Genomic DNA, 15,539 nt, shown 5'->3' on the forward strand with positions numbered 1-15,539 from the left:
TTTGGCACACCCCTAATCTGATTACCTATAATATTGGTGGTCTATTATCATCTATATTGCTTATCCTCTTTTGAGTCATGGGTGAGCAGGTGTCTGCCCCCCCCCCAAAAAAATGCAAATTCCCTGATTTTTTTTCTTTTTTATTTTTTTTCTTGTCTTTGTACCATAACGCTAGTCATGACAGCAAAAAACACCACTGACAACAACTACAACTAATAACTATGTGGCCAAAAATGTTGATGTATTTGCAGTCTACATATATGATAAATAATGTAATATTGTACGAATTTTAAATAATAAGTTATACATCTGCTGCAATGAAGACTGATTTGCTTTGCACTCACATTCACATAGCCTAGCCATATATGTTCTTATTATACATGTGTTGCAATGAAGAACTGCTTCTGCTTGCAATGAAGACTGCTTTGCTTGCAAAGAATTGCTTCTGCTTACAATGAAGAATGCCTTGCTCTGTTCCCACTCACATGCACATAGCCTGGCTATTTTGAAGATGACTCAAGAAGCTGAAGAACCACAACATCTAACGCAGCAGAATGGTTCGAGCCAGTCTGCTGAGGTCGCCTGTTTTCTGTTAAGAAATGATTGCAAACTTGACCACACGTACTCAGAAATGTTCCATTCACATGCACAACACATAGACAAACAAGTACACTGTGTTCCAACTATGCCTTGCATTTGCATTTTTAGGGTTGGAACACCCATGGAACTAGGGGCGTAGAAAACCAAATAAATAGAGAGGGTGAGGAGAGTAATCTTCAGAGAGTGCAGGAGTAAATTGTATCAGTCAGTTCCTCTCCTCTCTCCTTGCGAGCCCTAAACAACTGAGTGTCTTTTCTCCTTTTTGTGTCGTGTCTATATAAAAAGCAGTCCAGTCCAGTGTTTAATAGATGTCAAACAGGTAACCCTGACAAATATAAAAAGAAATTGCTCAAACTTTATGCCCATACACAGAGGTGCATTAATGAGAAGAAAAATGATGACCATTTTTAGGGTCCATGACTGGCCAGGACCTTGGAAAATTGTATTTACTATTTTGCGACTTTTAAGTGCTGGGGCCCAAAATGATATTATTTCACAGGGTCCTGAATAGTGTCATTCCTACCCATAAAGTCTTCAGAGAAGTTTTCTATCATAAAGTAGTGTAAAGACGAGAAACAGGACATTTGTTTTTGCTTTTGTTAAGTATATATCAGTATAAAGCACAATGCATAGAAGAACCATAAGCGACATCTGCAAAACAAGATAATTAAAAAAAATTTTTTTATAAAGGCTCGGACGGTCATGTGCATGGTCTGCAATCCTAAAGTTGACATTGAAGAAAAGCTAGTTTTAAAAAGTATAATAATTAGATAAATAAACATAAAACAAGAGGTTAACATCTGGTGCATACATAATATAAATAAAAGGTCTTCCCGTTCAAAAGACATATTAGAGGACCATTCAAAATGTGATGATAATAAACGGCACCTGATTTGTACATCCTAGCTAAGCACGTAAAATTGGTCTTATGTCGATTCCTGCTTAGCCGTGAGACATTTTAATTTCCACGTCATCACATGAGTCAGACTCTTGTGCATCACTGATCCACGTTATTGTCATGCCTGTCTGGCCGATAGTGGTGCTGGCAAAACTCTCGGATCCGGGCACAAGCTTCCACCATCATCAGCTTTGGAACTGTCACCACAATGCGGAAGAAGTTGGGATACTCAAACGCCTGTGAGAAGAGAGGCTATGGATGTCACAATGATATATTTATGACAAATGATATCAAAAATGTTAAAAGTGGGAACGTACTGCTGCAGGCAGACAGAAAACTGACTGCTCGGTCACCATCCGTTCAGTAAAGTCAACATCATTCTGAAAATCTGGGAAGCGGTCCATGTTGATTCCAACCTGAAAAGACACACAGAAAAACATTTTATTTTAGATATCTGTCAGATTAGGGGCAGAGTTATAATAGCTTTGGATTTTTCATTAGAATTAGCCTTTATTTTGTTTTGATTCATAATGATGATGATGTATGTTGCACATTTTCTAGTCATAAAGCATATTCAGGACTGTAAAAAAGTCTTGGCCCATCAAATCGTTTTTGTATTATTATCATTATTATTATTATTATTATTATTATTATTATTATTATTATTATTATTATTGCTGTTGTTGTTGTTGTTGTTGTTCCTGGGGATCGGGTGGTTCAGTAGTTAATGTAATAATTATTATATTACATTATTATTTCTATAATTATATTATTATACATTACAGTATATATTACAATTATATTGCCATATATATATATATATATATATATATATATATATATATATATATATATATATATATATATATATATATATATATATATATATATATATATATATATATATATATATATTACAGTACAATATATTATGATGATGATGATGATGATTATTATTATTATTATTAATATAGTATAATAATAATATGTAGTACAGTAATTGATTGGTAAAATGTAATTAGTTCCCATTCTTCTACTTCTAGTTTTGTGGACATTGGGTCTTTATTCATTGATGTAAACCAAGATATTGTCTTCTGTTAAAAAAAAAAAAAAAAAAAAAAAAAGATAAAACAAAATTCTTTAAAGGGATACGTCACTTATTTAGCCCATTATAGTAATAAAAAGTTTATATTTTGTCTATAATTAATTTGATGCTTTCATTATTTTTCATGTACAATTGGTACCTTTAAAAACACATTTTGCAACTTGCTGTCGACTGAAAATGACATCACAAGGGCTCAGGTAACCAATCACAGCTCACCTGTTTTCTAGGTTTGGTCATGTGACATTCACAAGCTGAGCTGTGATTAGTTACCTGAGCCTTCATTTTCAGTCGACAGCATGTTGGAAAATGTGTTTATAAAGGTACTAATTGTACATGAAAAATAATGAAAGTATTATATATATTATAGGCAAAATATTAATGTTTGACTGCCAAAAATGGCCAAATAAGTAAAGTATCGCTTTAACAATAAACTTACTGTGACTGAAAATTAATGCACTAATTTGCAATTTCCTACCCACTTGTGATACTGACCATCAAGTACATGGCTCCTGAGGGCATGACGGGGGTCAAGCCAGGCACAGTGGACAGCTCATTAAAACAAATCTCAGCGTTGGACTGTGGAAGATACATATGACATCACTGGGATGGAGTACAGTGCTAGCAGAGAGTGGAACCTCTAAAATCATGTTAAATAAAATGCCCTATGGGGGCATCGCCCGCGCAAAGTGTAGGCCAGTCCCAAGTAGTCCTGAGTGAGTCTAAATTTGAAATTTGCCAGCAGCTTCAACATCATATAATGTACCTTTAACAATCACCACTATCGTTAGCGCCGTTAATTTACGGGCGTCGGTGGACAGGTGGAAAAGGAGTCACAGGCAGAAATAAAGAGGAAAGCACAGATCCTAACTTGACTATGACAGGAAAAGCTAGGAAGTTGGTTTACATGATGATTAAGAGAAAGGTTGAATGCCATTTTAAAGGCAATTAGAGGAGCAGCTTGTATTGGTGGTGAATACAATTGGCTGTGTTCATACCCACAACAGCGTAAAATGCTGGTTTTAAAATGTATCTAGCTGCGTGTGGCTGCGAAAATACCAAAAGAAAGTCTAGTGTGCCCCTTGGCAGATTTAGGCCGCACTTTGTGCCAGACTTGTGCTGGTCATGAAAATAAGCCAATTATGTAAGAGCAATGCAGTGAACTATTCAATAAAATTTACTTGACTATATCAATAGAATGATGCTGGCAATGGAGCCGCCAGGTCGGAGGCAAAGAAAGACCAAAAAGGACATTTATGGATTTGATAAGGGGATACTTGCTATAGCTGAAATTATAACAGAAGATGCAGAGGACAGGAAGAGATGGAAGAGGATGATACTGCCTGGTGATTGCTGGTTAAGGGAAACTGAAATGTAAATCAATTCTATTCTGTTTTTCCTTTACTTTGGAGGTCCCACTGTCCTAAATTGTCACCAAATCTGTCTTCTGATTACCTTGAGGAAACGAATGGTATCATCATAGAAACCTAGACGTGTCTTGTTGAAGATCCCCTCCAGCGCACCTTGGACAATTGTGCAAGGTCCAAGAATACGTTGGGAAAGCTTGACAAGGCCTTGTCGAATCTGCAGTGTAGACAACGTGATTCAAAAAAAATGTTGTTTCACTATACATACATGGACATAATCAAGTAAATTCACATTATATCAGTACTATATTATTAGTCACCTAATGAGGTGACCTTTCTCTCTGCGGTAGAGTAAAATATACAGTAGATATCAGTGGCAACTTGTGCATTTGGTAACTGGGCCTTCAGTGGGGACTTACCTGATGTAATCTACTCCTTAGTATCATAATTATGGAAACTATCAATAATACTATACACAATATAACATTGTCACATTCATCACCGGGAACAAAATCATCAAGAAAAATCATCATAAATGGGTGGATTCATAAAATACATGAGTACAAGTGAGATTTAAGAAAATTAGTCATATTATAAAGAGATTTACTTGAACCTATTGCTTTTTTTAAAAAGTGTACTCCTCGAGGGTGCGTGGGAGTTCGCTCAACCAGTCCACATGTGTTTTGTGGATCTGGAGAAGGCGTTCGACCGTGTCCCTCGGGGAGTTCTGTGGGGGGTGCTTCGGGAGTACGGGGTGCCGGGCCCCTTGTTACGGGCTGTTCGGTCCCTGTACGACCATTGCCAGAGTTTGGTCCGCATTGCCGGCAGTAAGTCGGATTCGTTTCCGGTGAGGGTTGGACTCCGCCAAGGTTGCCCTTTGTCACCGATTCTGTTCATAACTTTTATGGACAGAATTTCTAGGCGCAGCCGAGGAGTGGAGGGGTTCCGGTTTGGTGGCCTCAGCATTGCATCTCTGCTCTTTGCAGATGATGTGGTGCTGTTGGCTTCATCAGGCCGGGACCTTCAGCTCTCACTGGAGCGGTTCGCAGCCGAGTGTGAAGCGGCTGGGATGAGGATCAGCACCTCCAAATCCGAGACCATGGTCCTCAGTCGGAAAAGGGTGGAGTGTCGTCTTCAGGTCGGGGATGAGATCCTGCCCCAAGTGGAGGAGTTCAAGTATCTTGGGGTCTTGTTCACGAGTGAGGGTAGGATGGAGCGGGAGATCGACAGGCGGATCGGTGCAGCGTCTGCAGTGATGCGGACTCTGTATCGGTCCGTCGTGGTGAAGAAAGAGCTGAGCCAAAAGGCAAAGCTCTCGATTTACCGGTCGATCTACGTTCCAACCCTCACCTATGGTCACGAGCTGTGGGTCGTGACCGAAAGAACGAGATCCCGGATACAAGCGGCCGAAATGAGTTTCCTCCGCAGGGTGTCCGGGCTCTCCCTTAGAGATAGGGTGAGAAGCTCGGTCATCCGGGAGGGACTCAGAGTCGAGCCGCTGCTCCTCCGCGTTGAGAGGAGCCAGCTGAGGTGGCTCGGGCATCTGGTTCGGATGCCTCCTGGACGCCTCCCTGGGGAGGTATTCCGGGCATGTCCCACCGGTGGGAGGCCCCGGGGACGACCCAGGACACGCTGGAGAGACTATGTCTCTCGGCTGGCCTGGGAACGCCTTGGGATCCCACCGGAGGAGCTGGTTGAAGTGGCTGGGGAGAGGGAAGTCTGGGTTTCCCTCCTGAAGCTGCTGCCCCCGCGACCCGACCCCGGATAAGCGGAAGAAGATGGATGGATGGATGGATAAAAAGTGTACATTCATGCCATATGATATGAAATGTCTAATGTTGCAAATGTAATAATGACAACATTTTCACTACGCACCATTAGTCAGTGCATGGCAGGAGCTGACAGATATTTGCTATATCATATCATATCATATCATATCATATCATATCATATCATATCATATCATATCATATCATATCATATGTCATATCATATGTCATATCATATATCATATCATATATCATAACTGGTGCTACTGCAGCATCCATTTGACAAAATATAACATCAGATTTAGCGAAGGCGTGTCAAAGTCATTTTGGTTCAGCAGGGGCTCCATACAGCCTAATTTCGATGTCAAGCAGGCCGGTTAAGTACAATCATAAGTAACATAACTACCTACATATAAAAATAGGTCCAAGTTTCTCCCTTTATTCTTATGGAAAGGAATACAAATACATGAGAAAATATTAATAATCTCACTTCATGTATTCGCTTACACTGGTCTAAGGGTCGCCGCGAAGGCCATTGCACTCATGCAGTCTGTGGCGTTTTGCCACATTTCATGAGTGACCAGCCTTGGCCATTTGTTTAGCAGTGATTCAAAATCTCAATCGCAGATGCACAATATGTGTTTTACAACAATACTTAACCATAGTTATAATTTCATATGTACCTGTGAATGAAATAGTAAAGCCAGCGGCATACGTACTGCACCAGTTACGTTACCGAGCCCTACCTTTCAATATTCTGTATCCCCAGTTTTTCTTCTTAGTACTCACATCATCTTTCTATAGCAACCTGCATCTTCCTTTTCAGACACTCAATTGAGTCTTGATATTTTGATGAAATCTTAAGAGACTAGACTGTTTGATAATAAATTAATTCAAAATTCATGGAACAGACATTACAATTTAGGTTGTAAATGTAGGTTACCACTGACAGATACAATACTGTATAGAGCATAAGATATTGTTGAACTAACCTCAGATCCAAAGATGTTGTTCCTGTCATAGAGGAAGAGCCATCCCATCCTCCAACCTGGGACCAGCCAGCGCTTAGCCAGGCCGCCACAGGAAATGATTGGTACATCAGTGCTGAGAGATGCCAGGGAGGGGGTGTCACAACCTGGGAAAACCTGCAAAACAAACAAACAAACAAAACTCATTCAATATTAGTTCCATTTTGCCTTTGTGCAAACTGGGAGGACAAAATGTTCTTTTACTCTTTTGTATTTAAGATTTTATTATCCTCAAGGCTTAATTATGTAGTTAGCATGAATTTTAATTATGTTACAGACAAATGAAGAACTGTAAATGACTGGAAGATAAACCCAGTGTGAAACTTGTCCACGGCTGCCTTTCAGAAGCCATTTAACAACTTTTACCTTGAATACACCACCAGACCTTTGAATTAAAGTAGGACTTCATTCAAATTACCCACTATTTTGTGGGCAGTTATGTACTTGTTTTTTTTCCAACTATCTTCATAACATCAGTTGTACTCAGAATGAGAGCACGTCATGAATATTATTGACCTTGTGATGTTCTCTCCCTGAGATTAAGACAAAAAAAGGTAGAGTAAAAAAAGTCTCATGGTCACCCCACCCCCAATTTCCTTGGGAGTTTCAGCTATATGTTTTATTGCAAACATATGCAGCCAAAAAAAATAAAAAATGCACAGTCATTCTGCTGCTATAAAATGGGGAATGACTACATGTGGGCAGTGTGGGGAGGTTTTGTGAACGTACCCAACAACCCCAACATTTCCACGCCCACTAATTCCTGCTCAACACAAGAAACATACAATACAATCCACTTTAAGGCAAATAACAAAAATAAACAGATTAAAAATAAATAAATAAAGCAATTAATTAAATAAAAATAAATAAATAAATAAATAAAAACATAAAAAGACCCCAAGGACCACCCAATTCACGCTGAACTAAAAGCCAAAGGAATAAAAGTGGGTCTTAAGACGAGACTTAAAACACTCCACTGTGGGAGCAGTTCAAATGTGGAGAGGCAGATCGTTCCAAACATACAACAATGAAAACACACACAAACGACAGATTTGTGCAGGAAATTAAAGTGCAGTATAGGTGAAAAGATGGTTTCTGGTAGCCCCTTTTCGTCAATAAAATTATGTCTTCAATTAACGTTAACCTTCTATTTTTGTTTAACTAACCAAATGAATGTCATTGAGTAGAAACTGTTCAGTTATCAAGAAATATTATTTGAAGATGACTTTGTTGACATTTCATGGAACCCTGCCTTTAATTAATATTTACTTGTTAAATAATATTATTCAAATAAAATTAAAATGAATAGAAACCGGTTTATGAAAAAATATTATAGATGCCATTTATTTATTTATATAATTACTCTTTGAACAGAATAATTTGTTTGATGATTAGCAGTATCCATCCATCCATCCATCCATCCATCCATCCAGCCATCCATCCATTTTCTTTACCGCTTATTCCTCACAAGGGTCGCGGGGGGTGCTGGAGCCTATCCCAGCTGGCTTTGGGCAGTAGGCGGAGTACACCCTGAACTGGTTGCCAGCCAATTGCAGATGATTAGCAGTATGCAAATTTAATTCAACATGGGTGTGGTATATTATTTTGACTTTTTAGGTGTTTCAGCTTTGTATGAGTGATACTTGCTGATTGTCATGGTTCGGTTCTCAGCCCTGTTGTGCTCTTGTGTGTGTGTTTTCAGTGCCAATTACGAGGGGGGCGTTTCCCAGCCCCACACCTGCATCAAGTTGGCAATCAAGACTTTAAAAGGACTCCGAGCAGCACTGCACGCTGTCGGATTATTATTTGCTCACCATTGTGTCCAAGTGTTCTCCGCGTTCTCCTGTTTGGTAAAGTTTTGAATCTGCTGTCGTCCTTAGTTTAGTTTGTATTCACGTGTGTATATCCGCGTCGCCTTTTGTTTGTATTTCCGTGTTGATTGATTCCGTGTGCATTTCGAGTAGTCCTTGCCGGTTGCAAGTGTTTTTCGTTACGTTAGTTATCCTTGCCGTTTGCAAGTGTTTTGGTTATGTTATTCCTCCTTGCTGTTGCAAGTGTTTTTTGTTCCGTTCGCGTTCCTTGCCGTTTGCAAGTGTTTTGTGTTCTCTATTCCGTCCTTGCCTTTTGCAAGTGTTTTGTGTTACCTCCGTGTTCCTTGCCTGTGTGCAAGAGCACTTCTGTTAACCTCGTGGTCTTGCCTGCGAGCAAGCTTTGTTCCCTCGGTTCATCCAAAGGAATAAAACGAGATTGTTTTCCTCCTCTGAGCCTGCGTTTTTGGGATCAATTCTTTATCGACTCAATCGAGTCATCACACTGATAGAAGCCAGCCAAGTTGACATGCCCACCTGATATGACACTTAACAAACTGTACAGTGGACTGGACTCACCATGTTGCTGTAGATTTCGTCCGCCAGGATGGGAAGACAGTTTCTGGAAGCCACTGTGAAGAAGAATAAACACTCAATAAATGTACAAGAGGGGATTTGGCTGCAAGTTGTTGCAGTCTTGCTGCTGACCTGTGAGGATCGTCTTTAGGTGTTCCTTGGTGAAAACCGAGCCACATGGGTTGGACGGGTTGGTGACAATTAAAAGGGAGGTTTTGTCATCAACCAGGCTCTCCAAATGTTGTAGATCCACCTCCCATGACTTCTCCGGCTGGCAATTTCAGAAGACTTCATAAATCACTGACTGGCCTTACTAAAGCCTAAAAGTCTCAAATCTGATCAAAGAACGTGAAGTGTAGACATTATCATATATTGCTATGACTATGCAGTACAAGTGGTGATTTCTTTTTCTCCCCTTTCTGCATTTATCTAGGAATGACAACACATGCATCAGAAAGTGGGCATGTTGTTGGAGTTTAGTATAATAATTGCAATGCTGAAATTTGAAGGACATTTTGCTGAGGTTTTTTTTTTTTTTTTTTATAAAAAAGAAAAATAGCGTATTCTGATGCGAAGCTCCAACATACCAGCAAGTTGTACAGCCTGACCTCGATGCCAAGGGATAACGCCAAAGTCTTATATAATGGGAAGCCTGGACGTGGAGCCAGGATGTTGTCCCCTGGATTACACAGGACACTGATAGCCAGGTCAATGGCCTGACTACAGCCGCTGGTCAAAATCACATCCTGCATTGGAGGAGGAGAGCAATTTCCAAGTAGGACAACACATTACAGAGCTATTAACAATATACAGCGTGTGTGTTTATCCTTGTCATGCTACTGGAATTTTCAGTATGTCACGTTTCATTATTACTGTTGTCACAGGTGAGTTGAATACAGATATCTCACCTCTGCTTCAAGAGGAGCCTCAGGGCAGCTGTAAAACTTGGCTACCGCCTGCCGGCTCTTTAAGTAACCTGCCAGGAAAAAAGTAATAATACTAAATAAATAAATATAATTTCCTACAACAAGTAAAACTCACCAACAGAAGGAGCGTAGCCATTGTATTGGTGTGAATCTATAGCATCTTTCATGGCTTGAAGCACTGCATCATCTGTAGGAAGGTTTCCAAAGACCGTAGGATCCCCTAAGGAGCATGTGTGCAAGTTATCAAGGTGTTAACAAAGCCAGACAGTCTCTTATTAACTCATTCACTCCCGGTGACAAGTATACTTGTCAATTATAATTTTTCAGAGTGGGGATAGATGGGAAGAATCTGATTATGCTCCACTGTAAATGTCAAACTTGGAAACAAGTTTACTGATGCCCAACCATACTGATGCGACATCATTGAAACTGTTTATTTCGTATAAAATGGGGCAGAGTCCATGGGAGAAATGGCTGTATTTTGGCAAACCTACATTTTTCTACTGTCAATTATAAAAGAACGGGACAGGGGCAAAAAGTATTCTATTTTGTCATTTGGTAGATTCGGCTTATATATAATTATTGAACGTAATATCGCGTGGGTATTGAAAATTTTGAAATTTTCTAAAATGGCTGGTAGTGAAAGAGTTAAAAGAAAATGTAGAAGTTATGGAAGCATGCATATAGTCATGAACACATACAACACATTGTTTAGATGTATGTCATATCGCTGTTAAATGATTTTGTTTTGCTTTTTTTGTAAATGTAATCTCAATGCTCTGACATCACCAAGAACCTTCTCACCTAAGGAAAGGGCAATCATGGCTTTTTCTGGGTTTGGGGTGAGCTTCATCCCATCCACCATGGCCCTGATGGGATTGAGGGTGTTGTTCGCCATCGCGGACGGCTTCACTTCCCATGTCTTCCTGCGGCGCTTGTCTTTGGCAGGATAAGAATTTCCATTGACATTAACATGGTGAATGGCCTTCCCTTTGACTCCATTCCCATTCAGGTGTTTGCCATTTGTATTCTCAGTCATCTGAACCAAGTACGACTTGGTTTCGTTCTTGGCACTGTTGTGAAGAATGACAGAGCAATTTTAGAACAATAAAATTACCCATGGTGAAAAGAAAGTAAATGGACTGCTTTTTATATAGCGCTTTACAATGCCTCACATTTACCCATTCACGCACACACGTGCTGCCATGCAGGGCACTCCCAGATCAACTGGGAGCAAATCAGGGTTCAGTGTCTTGCTCACGGACACTTCAGCATGGTGAGGATCAAACTCACAACCTCACAAATGGGAGACAAACACTCTACCACTGAGCCATGCCACCCCTTAAATGATTGTCGTATGTAGATCTCTAAAAATCTGTTGGCTCACTTTTTAGCGCCATAAAAATATGCATGTACTGTACTTCATCAACCATTATAACATCCGACTTATGCATGCAGACAGCACTTGTGCCATTATTATCATTAGGAGTAGCAATAATAACAAACAATAATTCTCATTTAGTTTTTTTTGTGCAGCTCATACTGCATGAGTATTAATTATGATTATGATAATTAGTATGGTATCTGTAATCCGATATCGTGTGCCATATTCATACCTTTAACTGAAACAACAGCATGAAGATTTACTGAAACTATAAATGTAGCTTAATCAACACTGTAATCAGCATTATAAAACTTTGAAAATCAATTTAAAACACAAAACTCACACAAGCTCAATTAAACAACATCCTCAGACAAGAGGTCAATTAACACTCAAACAAACCCTTTTTAAGTAGAGGAAATATTTGTTTAAAATGGATCAAATACAAAGCAGATGGGAATGAAATCATCATCTCCATCATCAGCATCATCATAATGTAATAAGCACAATGCATCATTTTTATGACCTCAACATGTTAGTCAAATATCATGCAAATAATGACATTCTTACCTCATGATAAATCCACTCTTAAATTGTCCAAAATCAGCTTTAGTGTCAGTCAAGAATTCTTGCAATAATGAACGCAGAGAAATTTGATTGGGCCATTTTATAGCGAGGCTTGAGAAAATGGGTGTTGAATCCAACCCATATTTCCATTGGTGGAGTCGGAGAGGGTTGCACTGCTACACTCCCCCTTACATCAATAACCAGAACCATACCACCTCCAACCCTCACCGGCACCTAATGGGGGGCGAGGAGAGGGGGTGGATTCAACACACTTCACGCTTCCAAGTGCTGCAAGATGTGCATCACGCACTCAGCGTCAAAACACAAATACAAATATATCAAGTGTATTTCACACATTACTGATTAATCCATATTTAATTTACATATTTTATGCTGCACATTGCCCACTTAAGCAAAACCAGTAGCCGAGTGCAGTAGATATGCACAACTGCCTCCTTAGAACATGTTTTTGAATTTTTTTCTGGATTTTTTTTTGTTTAGACTAGCCTGTCCTGAAAGATGAAACTAGTCTTTCTGTCAAAAATTAATCAAATGTTTGTTTAACAAAACTGCAGCCTCAGAGCTCAAGAGCTTTTTACTAAATAAATAATTTGAAAAAATGGGTTGCTTGCATATGTTCATAATTGTAAACCAATTTATGTAACTAAATAACGTGCTTAGTTTACGCAAGCGTATTGCATTCACTTGAAAAAAAAAACTGTTTTTCTGACGAATTTTTGGGGGGGAGCTTTGGTTTTTTTTGAGTATTTTTTTCTGTTTTTCTGAATTTTTTTTTTCTATCTTACTGAATATTTTTTTCTGACATAAAAAAAATATATTCTGAAAAACAGGGGAAAATATTATTCAGAAAAACAGGGGGGGAAATTTTTTTTTTTTTCAAAAAACAGGAAAAAAATACGATTGGCTGGCAACCAGTCCAGGGTGTCCCCCGCCTAAGCGGTCAAGAAAATGGATGGATGGCTGGAGGAAAAAAAAAATTCCAACTTCTGTTTTTCAGAGGTGTAGCATGGTGGACGAGTGGTTAGCACGTCCGCCTCCCAGTTCTGAGGACTCCGGTTCGAGTCCAGGCTCCGGCCTTCCTGGGTGGAGTTTGCATGTTCTCCCTGTACCCGCGTGTGTCTTTGCGTCTTCTCCGGGTACTCCGGTCTCCTCCCACATTCCAAAGACATGCATGGCAGGTTAATTGGGCGCTCCGAATTATCTCTAGGTGTGCTTGTGAGTGTGGATGGTTGTTTGTCTCTGTGTGCCCTGCGATTGGCTGGCAACCAGTCCAGGGTGTCCCCCGCCTACTGCCCAGAGCCAGATGAGATAGGCGCCAGCACCCCTACGACCCTTGTGAGGAATAAGCGGTCAAGAAAATGGATGGATTTTTTTCAGAGTAATTTTTTTTTTGTACCTCTGAACTCCAAATGACTCGTTACAGACCACTGACCTGTATATATGGCTGGATAGCCGATAGCCCATACACGCCAGTGCAAGATGTTGAAGTCACAGGGCGGCCATCTTGTTACTCCCACCTCGCAAGCAGACTACTGAACTACACGGTATACAATCAATCAATCAATCAACTTTATTTGTATAGCACATTTAAAAATCCACAAGGGAACCAAAGTGCTGCACATAAAATAAGAAAATAAAACCAGATAAAATATAAAAACATACTTAGAAATCACAAAACACATAGAATAATATAAACAAATTCATGCCAGTCTACTGCTTGTAAATATCAGTAATACTATGGGCTGAAGGCCAGGGAAAAATAATATGCTTTTAAACGTGATTTAAAAACCAGGAGTGAAGTGGCCTGTCTAACATACAGTGGTAATTGATTCCACAACGTACAGATTAGACATATACAGCTCGTAAGGCAGTTAGTTTAAGGCTGGAGGCGGGGTTGGGGTTTTGTGCCAGGGTGGTCACTATTTTTTTTAACAAGGAAAAAATAAATAAACGGAACAAAACAACCACCCCGCCTCCTGCCTTATACTAACTGCCTAGAAGCTGCATATGTCTCATCCGTACGTATACTGTATAGTTTATACAGTAGTCTGCTTGCGAGGTGGGAGTAACAAGATGGCCGCCCTGTGACTTCAATAGCTTGCACTGGAGTGTATGGGATATCGGCTATCCAGTCATATATACAGCTCAGTGGTCTGAAACAAGTCACTTTGAGTTCAGAGGTCCAAAAAAAATTACTCTCTCTGCTCTGTTTTTTGAATTTTTTTTTTCTGTTTTTTGGAATTTTTTTTTTTCTATTTTCCTGAATAATATCCCCCCCCCCCTGTTTTTCTGAGTAATTTTTTCTGTTTATCTGAATTTTTTTTCCCCCCTGTTTTTCGGATTTTTTTTAATTTATTTTTTTATGCAATGTAATACGCTTCCGTACTTAGTCCATCAAATTATGCATTCAAAAATTATTGACTTGAAATGACTTTTGTATGCCATTTCCGTTTGTAATTTCTGTCTTTATATGCAATGAATGTAAAAATATTCATGTGTTGCGGTCATTTTTATTTTTTTTTTGCTTTTTGCTCAGTCTAAAGAAACAGCATACAATAAACGTGTCTTAATAACCATTTGCTTGGAAGTAAAGGGTAAATTGAACATTAAATCAATAACACTCTTTGTATTCTCACCTCTGGGAACTCCTTCAAGATTGTTGCAAAACCATTTCAGGTAACGACCTCTTGAAGCTCATCAAGTGAATGCCAAGATAAGAGTGTGCAGATAGTAATCAGCGCAAAGAGTGGCTGTTTTGAGGAAAGTAGAATATTTCAATGATTTCAGCTTTTTTATTAAGTATATCACTCCACGTGTTCATTCATAGTTTCGATGCCTTCAGTGAGAATTGACAATGTAAATAGTCATGAAAGTAAAGCAAACACATTGAATGAGAAGGTGTGTCTAAACATTTGGCATGTACTGTATAGTTGTCCTTGAAAGTTCACGTACCCTATGTAAAACTTATGAGCACGCTGTATGGTGAGGAAAAAATCTTAATGCCCATATTTTCAGAGCTTGAAGTTGACATGAGTAAAGATGTGCATTTTTTGTATCATTAAGCGACATTTCGCTTTTGTACATTGATGGTTTACATACTCAAGCACAAGTGTAACTCAAGCCCTTCTGATGGCTTTCTACAAATGAAACGTGGACACTGCACAGCTCGCTTTGAAGCATTTATGATCCCGTCAGACACGAATGAAGCCCCTCTGTTGCTCCAGAGTTGGTGACGGACATATTCTTCCACACAATAAATGTTTGATCATTTTAGTTTTAATGCTTCTCTTATACCTGAAATACGCTAAATATCGACTACTTCTATCTCAGGCACTGATTCGCTATCTAACAGCCAATCAGTGTCAATTGTCACTGGTGGCTGCCACCAGAGGAGATAGTTTGTTTTATTCAATATTAAACTCAGTTTTAAATGACCAGAAACACAGATTCATTAAAACTAGGGGTGTGCTCAAAAAATCGATACGGCAATATATCG

At 39.3% G+C, this 15,539-nt stretch overlaps 1 protein-coding gene across 2 annotated transcripts; it reads right to left on the minus strand.

Moving 5' to 3' along the window:
* Positions 1–1,542: 1,542 nt before the first annotated feature.
* On the minus strand, positions 1,543–12,304 carry tat (tyrosine aminotransferase). Of its 2 annotated transcripts, none has more exons than XM_077515519.1 (12): positions 12,026–12,304; positions 10,879–11,147; positions 10,190–10,294; positions 10,057–10,124; positions 9,736–9,894; positions 9,281–9,419; positions 9,152–9,204; positions 6,729–6,881; positions 4,056–4,184; positions 3,096–3,179; positions 1,816–1,914; positions 1,543–1,735 (listed from the first exon to the last, which is right to left on the minus strand). In XM_077515519.1, exons 1-12 carry the CDS (start codon positions 12,028–12,030, stop codon positions 1,598–1,600), a joined length of 1,401 nt encoding a protein of 466 aa, XP_077371645.1. In that variant the 5' UTR covers positions 12,031–12,304; the 3' UTR covers positions 1,543–1,597. The 2 variants fall into 2 exon arrangements, with proteins under 2 accessions (XP_077371645.1, XP_077371646.1); XM_077515520.1 differs by lacking the exon at positions 12,026–12,304 and adding an exon at positions 11,691–11,991.
* Positions 12,305–15,539: the final 3,235 nt, after the last annotated feature.

The sequence above is a fragment of the Festucalex cinctus genome, chromosome 3 (genome assembly GCF_051991245.1).
Source record: "Festucalex cinctus isolate MCC-2025b chromosome 3, RoL_Fcin_1.0, whole genome shotgun sequence".
In the NCBI taxonomy this organism is placed as follows: Eukaryota; Metazoa; Chordata; class Actinopteri; order Syngnathiformes; family Syngnathidae; genus Festucalex; species Festucalex cinctus.

Coding starts and splice junctions, on each gene's coding strand:
- tat (XM_077515519.1), bottom strand. Junction 9,205..9,280: donor CCTAAAGACGATCCTCACAG/GTCAGCAGCAAG, acceptor TCTTCTTCACAG/TGGCTTCCAGAAACTGTCTT. Junction 6,882..9,151: donor ACGAAATCTACAGCAACATG/GTGAGTCCAGTC, acceptor TTTGTTTTGCAG/GTTTTCCCAGGTTGTGACAC.